This window comes from Numenius arquata, chromosome 3 (genome assembly GCF_964106895.1).
Source record: "Numenius arquata chromosome 3, bNumArq3.hap1.1, whole genome shotgun sequence".
Classification (NCBI taxonomy): Eukaryota; Metazoa; Chordata; class Aves; order Charadriiformes; family Scolopacidae; genus Numenius; species Numenius arquata.
In genome coordinates this window covers 54,463,675-54,476,341 of record NC_133578.1, presented here as the reverse complement: position 1 = coordinate 54,476,341, position 12,667 = coordinate 54,463,675, and the positions used below count along the sequence as shown (strand labels likewise).

At 42.8% G+C, this 12,667-nt stretch overlaps 1 protein-coding gene across 1 annotated transcript in view; it reads left to right on the top strand.

The window, feature by feature from the left end:
• NIPAL2 (NIPA like domain containing 2) overlaps positions 1 to 6,305 on the top strand; it is a 51,135-nt gene extending 44,830 nt beyond the window's left edge. Inside the window, 4 exon segments of the mRNA XM_074145505.1 lie at positions 2,100 to 2,188; positions 3,913 to 3,976; positions 5,310 to 5,404; positions 5,718 to 6,305. Coding sequence (XP_074001606.1) covers positions 2,100 to 2,188; positions 3,913 to 3,976; positions 5,310 to 5,404; positions 5,718 to 5,812 — 343 coding nt within the window. The 3' untranslated portion in view covers positions 5,813 to 6,305.
• The last annotated feature ends 6,362 nt before the right edge of the window (positions 6,306 to 12,667 follow it).

The window sequence follows — 12,667 nt, the reverse complement described above, 5'->3', positions numbered from 1 at the left end:
TTTTTTTGCTTACTTTTGGCAACTTCCATTGCTGAATAATCCAATGGCCACGTTTACCCTCATTTTTTTTCCCTAGCCTGTGTCACCCATCAGACCAAAAAAGAGAGCTTACCCCAACTTTCTCCCTGCCTCTCTTAAATCTGCCTGTTGTGCTTTGCTACCCTGTATGTCTGTACTTTTTTAGGAAATAGTTAACTTTTGGTGAGCAGGGGACACCCCAGTTTTCCCTGCTGGCCTCTGGCCTGTTAGGTGATTGTTTTATGCTGCCTTCACAGATTGCTGGGGGTGGCAGCATGGTAAAATATGACTTGCAGCTGAACCGAGAGTCCATTCCCTTTATGTCGGTCCCTCCGCTTCAGGTGCTGATACCATCATTCAGTAATCTCATCTAGACTGCTCCAGTGCAAATCTGAGTGTTTACTTGCATGATTATTTTCCGGTAGAAGAGCCAACCCAGCTTTCTTGTGGCAGAACATACCATTCCCATGTGGAATCAGAAAGTCCATGCGTTATTATGCAGTGACTCTCCATGGCTGACTCGGGAACTCCCCTGAAACAGATTATAAAGTGATTTACATCCAGCTTGTCTTCGCTGGGAGAACAACTCAGGGCGTTTAAAATAGGAAATAAAAACTTGGTAAATGGGAAGCTGCTGAATTAACCTCTCCTTCTTGCCAGTTTTTCTTTCTTTCATTTGCTGGGTCAAAATTAAAACAGAAGTGGAATGTGCCTATTTCATTCCCTGGGCTCAGTGTCTCTTTCTGTCTTCTCAGTTGGACACGTTTTCTAACAAAGACAGTGCTGTCAGTCTAAATTTTTCATTTTATTTGTTTCCTCTCTTATTTTATTGGACTGTTGTGTGTTAGCTCAGAACAGCCTGTGCTGCAACATCCTCCTGGATTCAGTGCTGGGCCTTGGTATCACTGTTTTGGTCCCTGTGACCAAGTTTGTTGCAAATGGGAGAAAATAATGAGGTGTTTTCAATGACTTCAAAATCCTGACTATCCTGTGGATATGTAGGATTTCTTTATTTTTAAAGCACCATGGAGACTGTTCAACAGTTGCTAAAATAACCATGCAATTACTTTAATGGCTAAAACAGATCCAAGCTTGGATTTTTACTGCGCACATATATTGTACCAGTGAAACATTTAAGCGTGGTTCTTTTTATAGGTTTTGAATACATTCTTCAGCCTCCTGATTTTTTTCTTTTGGTCTGAAATGCACCGTTCACATAACAGAGTATCTGCCGGTGCATCCGAGAGTTCACACTCATGATTCATCACCCTGTGTGTAAATGTTGATAGCTCTGGTCTCTGTAGAAGTGCGTTAGTTGCTTTGCCTTTTTCATCAGCTGATGAAGACTGGGCGGGCTTCTCCATGGCCAGTGTCTTAGTCCTGCAGGTTTGTGTGCAGTCTATGCTCCTGCACACTCTTGCTCATGATTCTGGTGAGGGTTTGTGTTGCCTTTCTGAGAAGCACAGCAGAGAGTTTCCAACCCAAGGAGCACAGCCTTGGAGCCGCCTTCCTGGACTTTCCCAGCAGGACAGAGTGTGTCTGGGGTATGTTTGCATGGATAAACATACAAATATGTGTTTTAACCAAGTTGGATTGAGCAGTAGCAGCAATGGGGACTTCAGCAAAATGAAACAGTTCCTATGAGGACTTGAGTGTTCATGTCCATGCTGGAAATATACCCTTACACAACCTGTTTAAATTAGAGCAACTTGTCCCCGGCTGCTCGCAGGCAGCACTGCTTCCAAGAACCAATGCAGGCCATAAGCAGTAATACCCTAGCATTCCTTCCTTATCTGTGGCAGACAAAATTTTTCCCACAGTGCTTCAAAGGACTCTCCAGTGACAGCCTATGGCCAGAAGAATCCACGGCAACCTTCTTGCTTTTGCCTATTTGTTTGTACTCTGCAGAGTCAAAACCAGAAGGTAAATTCAATAGACATATACATCTCTGCAGGGCTACTTGTTATTGTGGTAAGAAACGGTCACACTTAATTGTTAAACCGACATAAAGTGGCTTAACCTGACTTAAAGTGCAGTGAACCTCCTCTAGGCATGAGGTGCAAATAACGCTTGTTTTCCAGGTTCTTGAATCAAGCAATGCACCTGTATGAAGCGACAGCAGTTGTGCCCATTAATTTTGTGTTCTTCACTACCAGCGCCATCATTTCAGGTTTGTTTCTGGCCTTCTGCCTCTACAGAATGATTTTCTAAACATCAGGTTTTCAAGAATAACTGCCTGTGAACAGAAACACAAACCAGTCATGTTTGTCTTTAAAAAAAAAAAAAGAGAAGTTTTTCCTAAGTGACAGGTGTTTAAGCTCTGAAAAATGAATAAGTTCCCAACCTTAGAAGCAAAATACAAATAATCAAATTCTAGCATTTCCAGAATTTATATGTATGGTTTACTGTGCCTTGCATACTAGAAGTACCTGCATTTATCCCAGCCTCATCTTGACATCCAGTAAATGCATTTACCATGTGCACACCAGCCTCTCCATATCCGAACTGGTAGAGTAATTTTAACAGCCTGGCAAACTACTCAAATGACAACCAGCTGTGTTAGTGTATATTCAGTTTCAGAAGGTGGAATTCTAGGTTAAGTAAAGGAAATAAAATGACTCCAAAGACCTTTTAAGCATTTAACATTTTATTCTGGGTGAGAACTTCGAACTCAGTGTTGTTAAAGAAGGACTGCAAATCTTGGGAATGATGCGCAGCGTAATAACATGAGCAAGGAGGACGACTAAGATGCTGCATCAGCAATGAGCCAAAATGATCATGTTGTTAGAACATTTATGACTCATTTTAACGCACACTAGGGGCTTTCCTGTCATTGCTGTGCCGGAGTTTCTCATGCAGAGCTGCCATTAATGAGAAAGGGAGTTAGCTTCGTGCACAGATTGCCTCAGCACCTGTGTTAGACGAGACCTACACTTTGTGACTGAGAGAAGACTTGTGCCAAAGGGGGGTTGCATTCTTGAGACCATATGGGGAATTTGGCCTTGGGCCGCCTTAAAAGATCAAGTACCTATTCAGGAATGGCTTAATAGCTTTGAGACTGGATACACATGCATTTGCACCAGGTTAGTTAAACCAGTGTAGAGCTTAGAAGAACAATCTCTGCTGAATCTTGCTGGGGTGCTTATAGAAGACACCTCGTCTCATGATACCCCCAACCCAAGTTACAGCCTTTGAAGATACAGTCACACTTCAGCTGCGCTGGTTCGCACTCTGGCGTTTCTAAGCAAAACTATGCTCATCAGCAGTTTAAAGCTAATATTCTTGGCTGTGAATTGGGGCAGCTGAGATCCAGATACACATCTGGTTCTGTCACCTCCACTGCAGAGGTGCTAATTCCTGGAAGAGGGGTGACCAGAAAGAGCTAGTGATCCCTTCAGCCAGAAAGATTTGGCAACTTTGGCTGCTGGAGCTCTTAACTTGGTGTAAACATCAGGGACACAGCTAGTTATAGAAAACCTGTTCCCAGTTGGAGTTAAGATGTCCACATGGTCTGCTGGAGTGGCTTAACTAAATCCATGAAGAACCTGTTAGCTATATTGGTATGACTTTGCTTGTGAATAAGACCTTGAGTTTGACCTGCATAAAAACTGTTGCTGACAATGCAAAAAATACCTGCATCTGTGCAGTTACTAACACAGCACATGTTCCAAACGGATAGACTAAATCTTCTCCAGTCCCATCCAGTATCTTGAGAAAGCCTAAATAATGGAATATGGGCACATGAAGTGAACCCATCACAATGTGTATTAATACCTTATTTGGGATTTTTTTTGCTCTGCTTGAGCATGACACTGCTCCTGACCCTCCCAGCTGTAATTCATATCACTTGGAAGCCAGTCAAGATCTGCAATTCTTGTTTCTGTCACATTCCAGGGGTCATATTTTATCGGGAATTCCAAAGTGCAGCTTTGCTGAGCGTGTTCATGTTTCTGTTCGGGTAAGTGTATCGGCCTAAAATCTGCACTAACGTTTGTATTGAAACAGCATTGCCTTGTGGAATCCCTTCTTTTCTCAGTAAGAAGAAACCCGTCTTGTTATTAAAGTATTATGGAATAGCCATTATAGTAGGATAAAAAAACATTAAAGGAAAGATCGATGTCTGTGCTTTGGGAGTTTGGAGGCCTGGTTTTGAATCCAAATATGTAAAAATGTGAGACGCTTATGAACTACTAATCTCATGACGGAATGAAAAACCAGCAGCATGTGTTTCTCCAGCAGGAAGGAGAAGTCACTGCTCTCCACAAAAGGGTGGGGGTGCTTTTACAACTGCGAGAAATCTCTTCCCATGTTACCTTCCATTTGCGTGTCCGGCTGGTCTTTGCTGCCACTGGGCATGGGCAATTTTATGAGATGCTTGCCTACGAGGCAGTACTATAATATCTCTCCCTCATCTTCCTGTGCCAAGGAAGAGACAGCATGCCTACGGAAAAGTTCAGAGCATGCTAAGAAGCTGTTAACAATAAATGTTTGAAGAAGGGCCTAGGTGTTGTGAGAGCAGAAACCTTCTGCTGGCTCCCAGCACCTTAATGACCCTGAGGACAGGCGACAGTTACTTGATAATGGGTGTGAGATGGTTAAAAGCATCTCCCAGAGTTGCTGGAGGTGTCTTGCCACAGTGCTGTCAGATAAACAGGGCTGATAAAATTACAGACGTCTTTGTGCTCTGCAGTCGGACCAGAGTAGGTATATACAACCTCTGTGTTGTTTGACTGCAGGAAAAGTGACAGAAAATGGAGATGAACAAATTCAACCCATGTATTTGGCAGGCAGGAATTAGTGGTTGTGTGTCCAACATAGAGCAGATAGAAGATTTATCCAAGCAGAGCAGTTTCTCATCACTCCTGGCTTACAGCTTGCCCCTGAGACACACAGTCAAACGAGAAAAACAACAGAGATGTTGATTATCTGCAGCAAGACTGAGTTGTTAATGAAATTGCAAATGCTAGAATGCTAGCTTAGATGCTCTGTGAAGATTTGCTCAGGGATTCAGATGTTGTAGTCTCACGCTCACAGGCATTTGATTAGGTATATATTGCTGAAAGTGTAATTTTGGCTGCAGAGCCTTTGGAACTGATAATAAAGCTTCAGGAGGCAAAAACTAGACTGAAAGGGAGCTCAAGATGAATTTATAGGGCTGCCAGGAAGAAAAGTTTCTTTATAAACTGAGCAGCTTGGGTTTGGAAGTCCTTGAAAAAGAAATGTGGAAAGACACTGTCATCTCAGATGCAGTGAACTGTTTCTAATGGTACTATGCCACTGTTATTTTGCAGGTGTCTCTTGTCTTTCCTTGGTGTATTTGTAATTGCAAGAAATAAAAGAGAGGAGCATTTACAAATTCGGTTTATTGACTGTGGACTTATTCCTGGTAAGTAGGGCTTTTTTTCTGTCTCTGTTTAAAAATGAGGTATCAGATAATGGGATGACCTAGGAGAGTTGAGTCACAAATGTGCTCTAGTCATATTTAATAAATATACTGTTCCCTTAATTTCTATTTCTGTTCCCAACAGATTTTTCAAAGAATTTTTCAGAGTTTTTCCAAGCTATTGTTACAACCAGTCAAATGAAAACAATGATTACTGGAGCAAAGAATGTTTAAATGATGGATTGGTGGGGGATTTGTTTTATTAAAATTCTTCACAGAGTTGTTGTTTTTCCCTTCTCTCACCCCATTTCCTTAGGAAAAAAATTGACAGGCAAAATACAACCAGATTCTCACAGTTCACGCTATGGCACTTTGAATAATGAAGACGACTCAGTGAAAAGTCAAAGCTGAAAGAAGAAAGCATCTTACATGCCAATTAACAGGAGGAACACCACTGGAATGAGGATCAGCAGCACCTTTTTGTTGGACATATTCAAGCATATGTTGAACTCCTGTATGTTGATGAGTCATAGTATTATTTAATCCTACTTAATTTATCCCATGGCTGTCCCAAATATGTTCTGAAGATAAGGAAGCCTTAAGAAAAACTAAATAACCATTAATGAAATGGAGCATTCTCGTAGTATCAATGCCTCTTGGGGATATTTTTAGAATCTTAATTGCCTTGAAATGCAAATAGGCACAGAACAGCATTATAAAAATTCGCCTTTGAAGGCCCCCAGGTCTGTGTAGATGCTTAAAGACAAAGCCAAAAAATGAGGAGAATTTTCATAAATTACTTCAACGTATTCTGCTATATGTATAATACCTTTAAAAATCTGATCCTTCCTGTTCAAGAATCAAAAATGTGGGCTTATATACAGTATACATAAGTATATACACGCAAAGTATTTTATATTATGTGTAGAGGGAAAATCTTGACTATCTTTTGCCATCAGGCTAATTGTCTTATCTTCCAAGGAAATAAATACTTACATGAGGGGGAAGGAAGAGAGCCGTTGCCACAACCATAGACACATGCATGCACGCACAGACATGTTTGTGGTACCCAGTGAAGGCAGGGCTAGGAAGTCATGCTTGACATTTTACATCCTCCCAGGAGACTCCTCTGCACTGGCCTGGGCTATACTATCTGTTAGTTAAGTGTGGCCTGAGGTTTAGCCTCTTCTGTTTTTGGGAAAACAAGGTTGTAGTTAACAAAGTGCAAAATTCTCCAGAGGGACTGGGGTAGCCAGTCTCCCTCCCTTGATGCGTCTTGGAAAAATACTCCTAAAAAAGAAAAGTAGGACAACTCCTGCCTCCTGCTTAAACTGCTGGTAATCCTGGATAAGGAATGGCTGTAAGAAACAGGGTCACAAAGAGTCATGGTAACACAACAATTTTTCCTTCATTAGATGGTAGTGTCTCCACACTGATTTGAAGAGCCAGCAGTGATGGAAACCATGGCAATACAGGCTCTGCATTCAGGTCTGGGAGGTCTCTGTGTCCCTCAGTCCCTGCCTCCCAGCAAGAAAGCTGCTTCTGGGTGTTCATCGTTGGTCCATTTACCCCTGCCTGGTAGCACTGATCTGTCTCAGATGGCACAGTGGGGGTCAGGCACCTCCTCTGCAGAAAGAAGTGAAAGTGCTCTTGAAAAGCATTTGTGTCTTGGACACGATACTTCTTTTAGATTTGAATTAATCTGCAGTAATGGGTAAGGGCCATAGGCTGTGTGGATTTTGCTTCAGTGGCATATGAGGAAATGAGGTCTCCTTTTTTTCTTGGAATAATTGTTTATTTAATTTCAAAGTAGGTACAATTGAAGGTCCATAACACAATTTCATTTCAAACCCTACAAAGTGCACAAAGAGCTGCAGTTTTTCCTATGCAGCAATATCGCGGGAGCCAGGGCGCAGGGTGGGGGATTGTGAAGTTGTTTTCCAACCTGGATCTTTTCCAGCTGGCACAGGACAAGGCTCTGTGTCTGCACCTTACTTGTACCAGCTGCCTGGCTGTGGCCTTCCTTTCCCCTCTTACAGCTTGAGTTCAAGTTTCTAAAGCTTAAAATAACAGAAAAAAAAGGCGCACATTCTTTTTGCATGCATTCTTCAGGGAATAAGGGCATGCCTCTATCTTTCTTTTGCAAGTCAAATTTAAGCCACTTTCTAAGTCTCAAGTGAGAATGTGTGCTAAAGATGGAAATAGGAGGCCTACAGTTTTTCATTCTGTGACCTCAGAAACAAATGGGTGAAAGGATTTGGTTTTGTTTCTTTTTTAAATGATTGGCCTTGGGCATCTTTCCGAAATCTGTTTCCATGATTCAGGAGGCTGGACAAGATAATACGGGTTACCTGGTATAGGATTTTCTCTTTAAAGCAGGAACCTCTAACCTCTTTAAGGCCCCTTCCAACCCAAACCATTCTATGATTCCATAAATCAAATGTTTAAATCTGTGGCAAGTTATTATTTATTTTAAACTACTGTATTTCTTCTTGAACAACACTTCTTTTCTTCCTATGGGTTTATAAAAAAATTATAAGGGTTAAAATGTTTTCTGTAAACTTGAATGTAATTGAAATTAATTTAAGGAGCAAAACACTGGTGGGAATTATGTACAATTAAAATTTGTGATTTGACATGATTTTTGAGATGTGAGCATGTTCCAACTAATTAATGTATTACAAGATTGGAAAAACTCAGAGATGAGAATTCATTACTACTCTGCCAAGAAAGGGACATGATTTGTTTCAAGAATCAGTTTCTAATCAATGTCATTTTCAGATTCTGCTTGCGATATTTAGGTTGCAAACATCACAGACAAATGCCTGCTAAAAGAAAAGCCTTTCCACTGGAATACAAAATGTCTCTGGAGCACTTCTCTTTAATAATGAGTTATTTTCTTGTGATGTTTTTCCTGACATCAAAAATGTGGGCCAGACATAAAGCTGCAAAACTTGCACCTGCAGACTGAGCTTTCTTGAACATATCCTCCACGGGATGTGAGGAAATCAAACCACGGGAAGGCGGGGTGGGCAGGCGGCGGCTCACGTGGTTCCCCAGGCTCCAGCTTGGGATTTTTGACAGACCAGAACCAGCAGGACTCGTTTAGTGCTTGTTCCACTGCTGGTCACGCTGCGGTAAGAGATGAAGTATTAACTGGCCAAGGGCCTGGAAATGGGAGCTCTGGAGTAGAGCGAAGCTGTTTAATTTTTGCCATAAAATATCAGGATGCATTTACCAAACGTTTTCAGCTGGCAAAAAAAGTAAATTAATTTTGGACTGGATTTGTATTTCTGCTCATGGTAGGGGCCTGGCGTTCACCTGGCAGGCTTATTGCCTGCTCCTTGCTACAACCCAGCTTTTGGTGGCCTCCTGTTTTGCAAGTAAGTGCACTGGTCAGCAGAACCAAAGGAGGGAGGTTGGACATTATAGGGGCTTGAGTGTCTGTGCTTTGAAGCTGTGGTTTCATGCACCTGGTGAGCTGCTTGAACGGTTCAGTGCTGCGTGACCTCTCATCCTCTTTTTCCCAGCTGTGAGGTCCTGTAAGCCAGTTCAGCTCACTCAGCCTGCAGAAACCATCTGCTTTCTACTCCTTGTTGGGTTGGCTCTCTGAGCTTAGCCAACTAGACTGACTGGAGCGTTTTTGGTGGGAAGGAGGGAAAAAGGAGGACAGGGAGTGAGACCTCTCTTCTTTAGGGGAAAGTATTACATTAGTTCTCTCCTTCTGAGGAGCTTCACCGTGCAGCAAGCATCCTGCTAAGCTCACTCCTCATGTGTCACCATAGTGAGCGTTGAGGGCTCCACATGGGGAGGAAGATAGGTGGCACAAGGAGTGCCCAAAGGCCAGCTAGAAGCCTGGACAAGTATCTGACTGTACCCCTAAGGAGTGATTTTTTATTTTCCATTGACTGTTTGCTGTAAGGTGCATGAACAGTGGTGGAAGGATGGACTGGGACCAAAAGTCTTCTGAACTCAAAATGGTCTCCCCTTGTGGTCTCTCCTTCCAACCCATTTTATGCAGGAGCATTGGTTATTTGCAGAGAAATGTGTTGACTCTGATAATACTGGGGTGCAGACGATTAGACTGAGCTGTCTTTCAGTTTGCCCTTTTGTTACCGTCCTCTGAGGCTTGGCCTTTTTATTGTTTAAATTTGTTTGTTTATTCTGTTTGGAGAAATCAGCTGGACTGTGTTAGCAGCTAGCCCAAAGAGAGAGAGGCTAATTACCATAATTATTATTGGAGGGCTAAGCTGGAAGATTTACAACCTGGGGCCACTTCAGGAGAAAAAGATAGAGAAATGTTTAGTACTCTGGATTCTCAGGAGTTTGAGAAATCATGTGTTTGAAATGTTTCTGAGTTCTGGGATAGAATTAGGGACATCAGTGAATAAATTTCATATATTCCATATAATTTTGTATGTGGTTTTAGTTTGCTTGGCTTTTTTTTTTTTTTTTTAAACTGATTTGGGAATGAAGGATGACTATTCTCTGCCTAGACAATCAGAGAGGAAATTAGGTATTCCCTTGGCAGATGGGAGATGTTTCAACCCTTTGAAGCTGGGAGAAGTGTAGAGACACCTTCTGAGCACCCTGGCTGAAGTAACCATTGATACATACAAGGAGGCAGCACTGTGGAATACATCGCTACACATTAAGCAGTCATGACCATTTAGGAAAAGGATCCTTGTCCTCTTGTCATGTTTTAAATCTGTTCAGAGCACACGTAGCTGATCTGTCTCCTTAGGCTGCACATAAATGTATTTTTGAAACGTGCTGAACCAGTTTCTGGGGTCTGGGCCCCTTGAGCATCCTATCGATGCCGCTTTGGCATATACTGTCTTGCATGCAGAGTTCTTGCCAGGTCCTCCCTGTGTGGAAATTAGACTGTGTTGTAGGTACACTCTGATAAGAAGATTCAGTATTGCCAGGGCATTTCCCTTGACCTGGGAAGTGTTTATAGGGTACTGCCCTACAAGGAAGTTGCACAAACCTCCAGTCTTTGATTACGTTTCCTTTACTTTGTGATTGGCACTGGAGTAAGCAAGGGCAACTTTGAGTATCAACAGAAGCAGAATTATTGGCACCTCAGGAACTTCCAGGCACAACATATGGACGCTAAATCAAGAGTTAGGTGGCTGGTTTCTTATTTAATCTAAATCCCAGTTTTTCAGTTAGACCCATAAAGTTTGTCTAAGCCTTTCAGGGAGGAAGTGCATTTAATAGTATAAATCTGCAGTAGCCTTGTGACTGCTGATGGACTCAGGCGTCAATGCCAGGGGAATTTTTATCAGTTCACAAGGTAACGATGAGGGTGATGGTGTTCAGCAGCAGAATCAGAAATGTATCGTGGTGGCAGGAGAATTTTGCATGAACACAGAGGAATGACTCCAGGGGACGACTAATACATAGTGGTGTCCTGGACTCCTTGTTGACAGTGTCAACAAGGCATTTGTTGACAGTTTTCAAAGTAGAGCTACTGTAAAGGAACGATTAAACAGGTGGTTCTAACACTGACTGTTTTACATGAAGTTGATGTATCACTGTAGCTCATGGCACTAATACCTTAAACATGAAAAGTGGCCTGTGGCCATTGATGAAGGAGCCAATTTCTGTACTTTGCTAGATCATATTGGGAAAAATAGAAATGATTGATTTAAGCCTCCAGCACAAACATGCATTTGCCAGTTCTCCAGTTGGAGAATTACACTCTTGGAATAGGCATTGCCTTGCCTAGATGAAAACTTTGGCGTCTGCTGCCAGGTCTTTTGCCAGAATCATTAAACTGCTTGAAAGAACAGCACTGTCATTTGTATTCTGTTTGATAGCTGGTGGGCATAAATCCAGAGCAGCATGAACACAAGATCAGGACTTTTCTCTCCATTTAAAAAATAAATTTAAATTATTTTCTTGGGTTTCAATAGCATGTGTACCAGGCCCAGAGCTTTATGCTGTCTAATGCTCTGTAGTGCCCTCAGCCGAGAGTAAGAAAGCAAGCTTGCATGGCACAGAGGCTGCTAATAAGGCAGTTCCCACCTGTCACTAAAGGTTACTGCTGGTAACACATTGTACAGCAATAGAGTACAACAACAAAGTCCTGGAGCTTCTATTCAGTTTTCCAAGAACAGCTGTTCTGTGTTTTACAAGGGAAAGGATCTGAGGAATATGATTTACTATTACTAAGCATCGCAGTTACCCATGTGTTTATTTTTTCCAGACAGTATTTAACAGTTAACTAACAGGCACGTCCTGACAATGCTGATGGGACGCTGGGTGCGTGGATGTGCTGCAGGGTTCGACGCAGCGGTGTGAGTAACGGCAGGTTGCTGATATGAGAAGGAAGTTCGATGTCATCTGGGCTGGCCTCCTGCACAGCTACAGTCAGACAACCTCCTCCAAGCACTTCTGCATGAACCTTTTGGCCCATCTACAGAAGAAGGCACCTTGTCCTCTCCTACTAGTCAAAGTAGAGGATCCACCAATGCCATTAGTAATTTGTACTAGCAATGAGTCATTGTTTGCTTTTGAACTGTGCCTTATGACTATTTTAACTTGTCTGGACTTAGCTTGCATCTATTTGTCTGTTGCCAGTGATTTAAAGCACTCGGTAAGTCCCTCTAGTAAAATACAGTAAGATGACTTGGGCTACTCACTAAGCCAAACAGACGGACCTTTTAAGTCTCTCACCATCAGACACTTCTGTCAGCCCTCAGATTGTTTTCTGTGGTTGTTTTCTGCTTTCTCTCCATTTTTCCAGCATCTGCAATTGGGCAAATACAGAGTGAAAATCAGATCCTAGCAGCGCTGAAGAAGTAGCATGGAACTGGACCAGACCCAGTGCGCTGTGATGGGGTGCCTGGCTTCCCTTCTTCCCCAAGCTGCAGCCCTGCACCCAGCTCAGCTGCCACCTCTCCCCAGAGGTGCCTACGCTTTCTGGTTTGACGCTAATTTAATGGTGGCTGTCCTGCACTCCCAGAGATGCAGCAGCCTTGATTATTTCCAGTGATTTGACTTCTGACTCATTGCTGAGTTTGGCGATGGTCCAAAGAGTAGGTGCCCCTGGTCAGAGGTCCCCAGGAGGTCCAGCACAGCAGGACACCCTGAAACCCTCCGGCCCAGGGGCTGGCACAGACATGGTGGCACCTGGCAGTGGTAGTAAGCAACCTCACTGAGCTGCTCTTTCTCCAGCGCCTGTGGGACTTGAGGGCTCAGCCCGGATTTCAGAGGAGGGTGACTCATTCAGCAACTGTTTAAGGTGCAGTAAGTAAA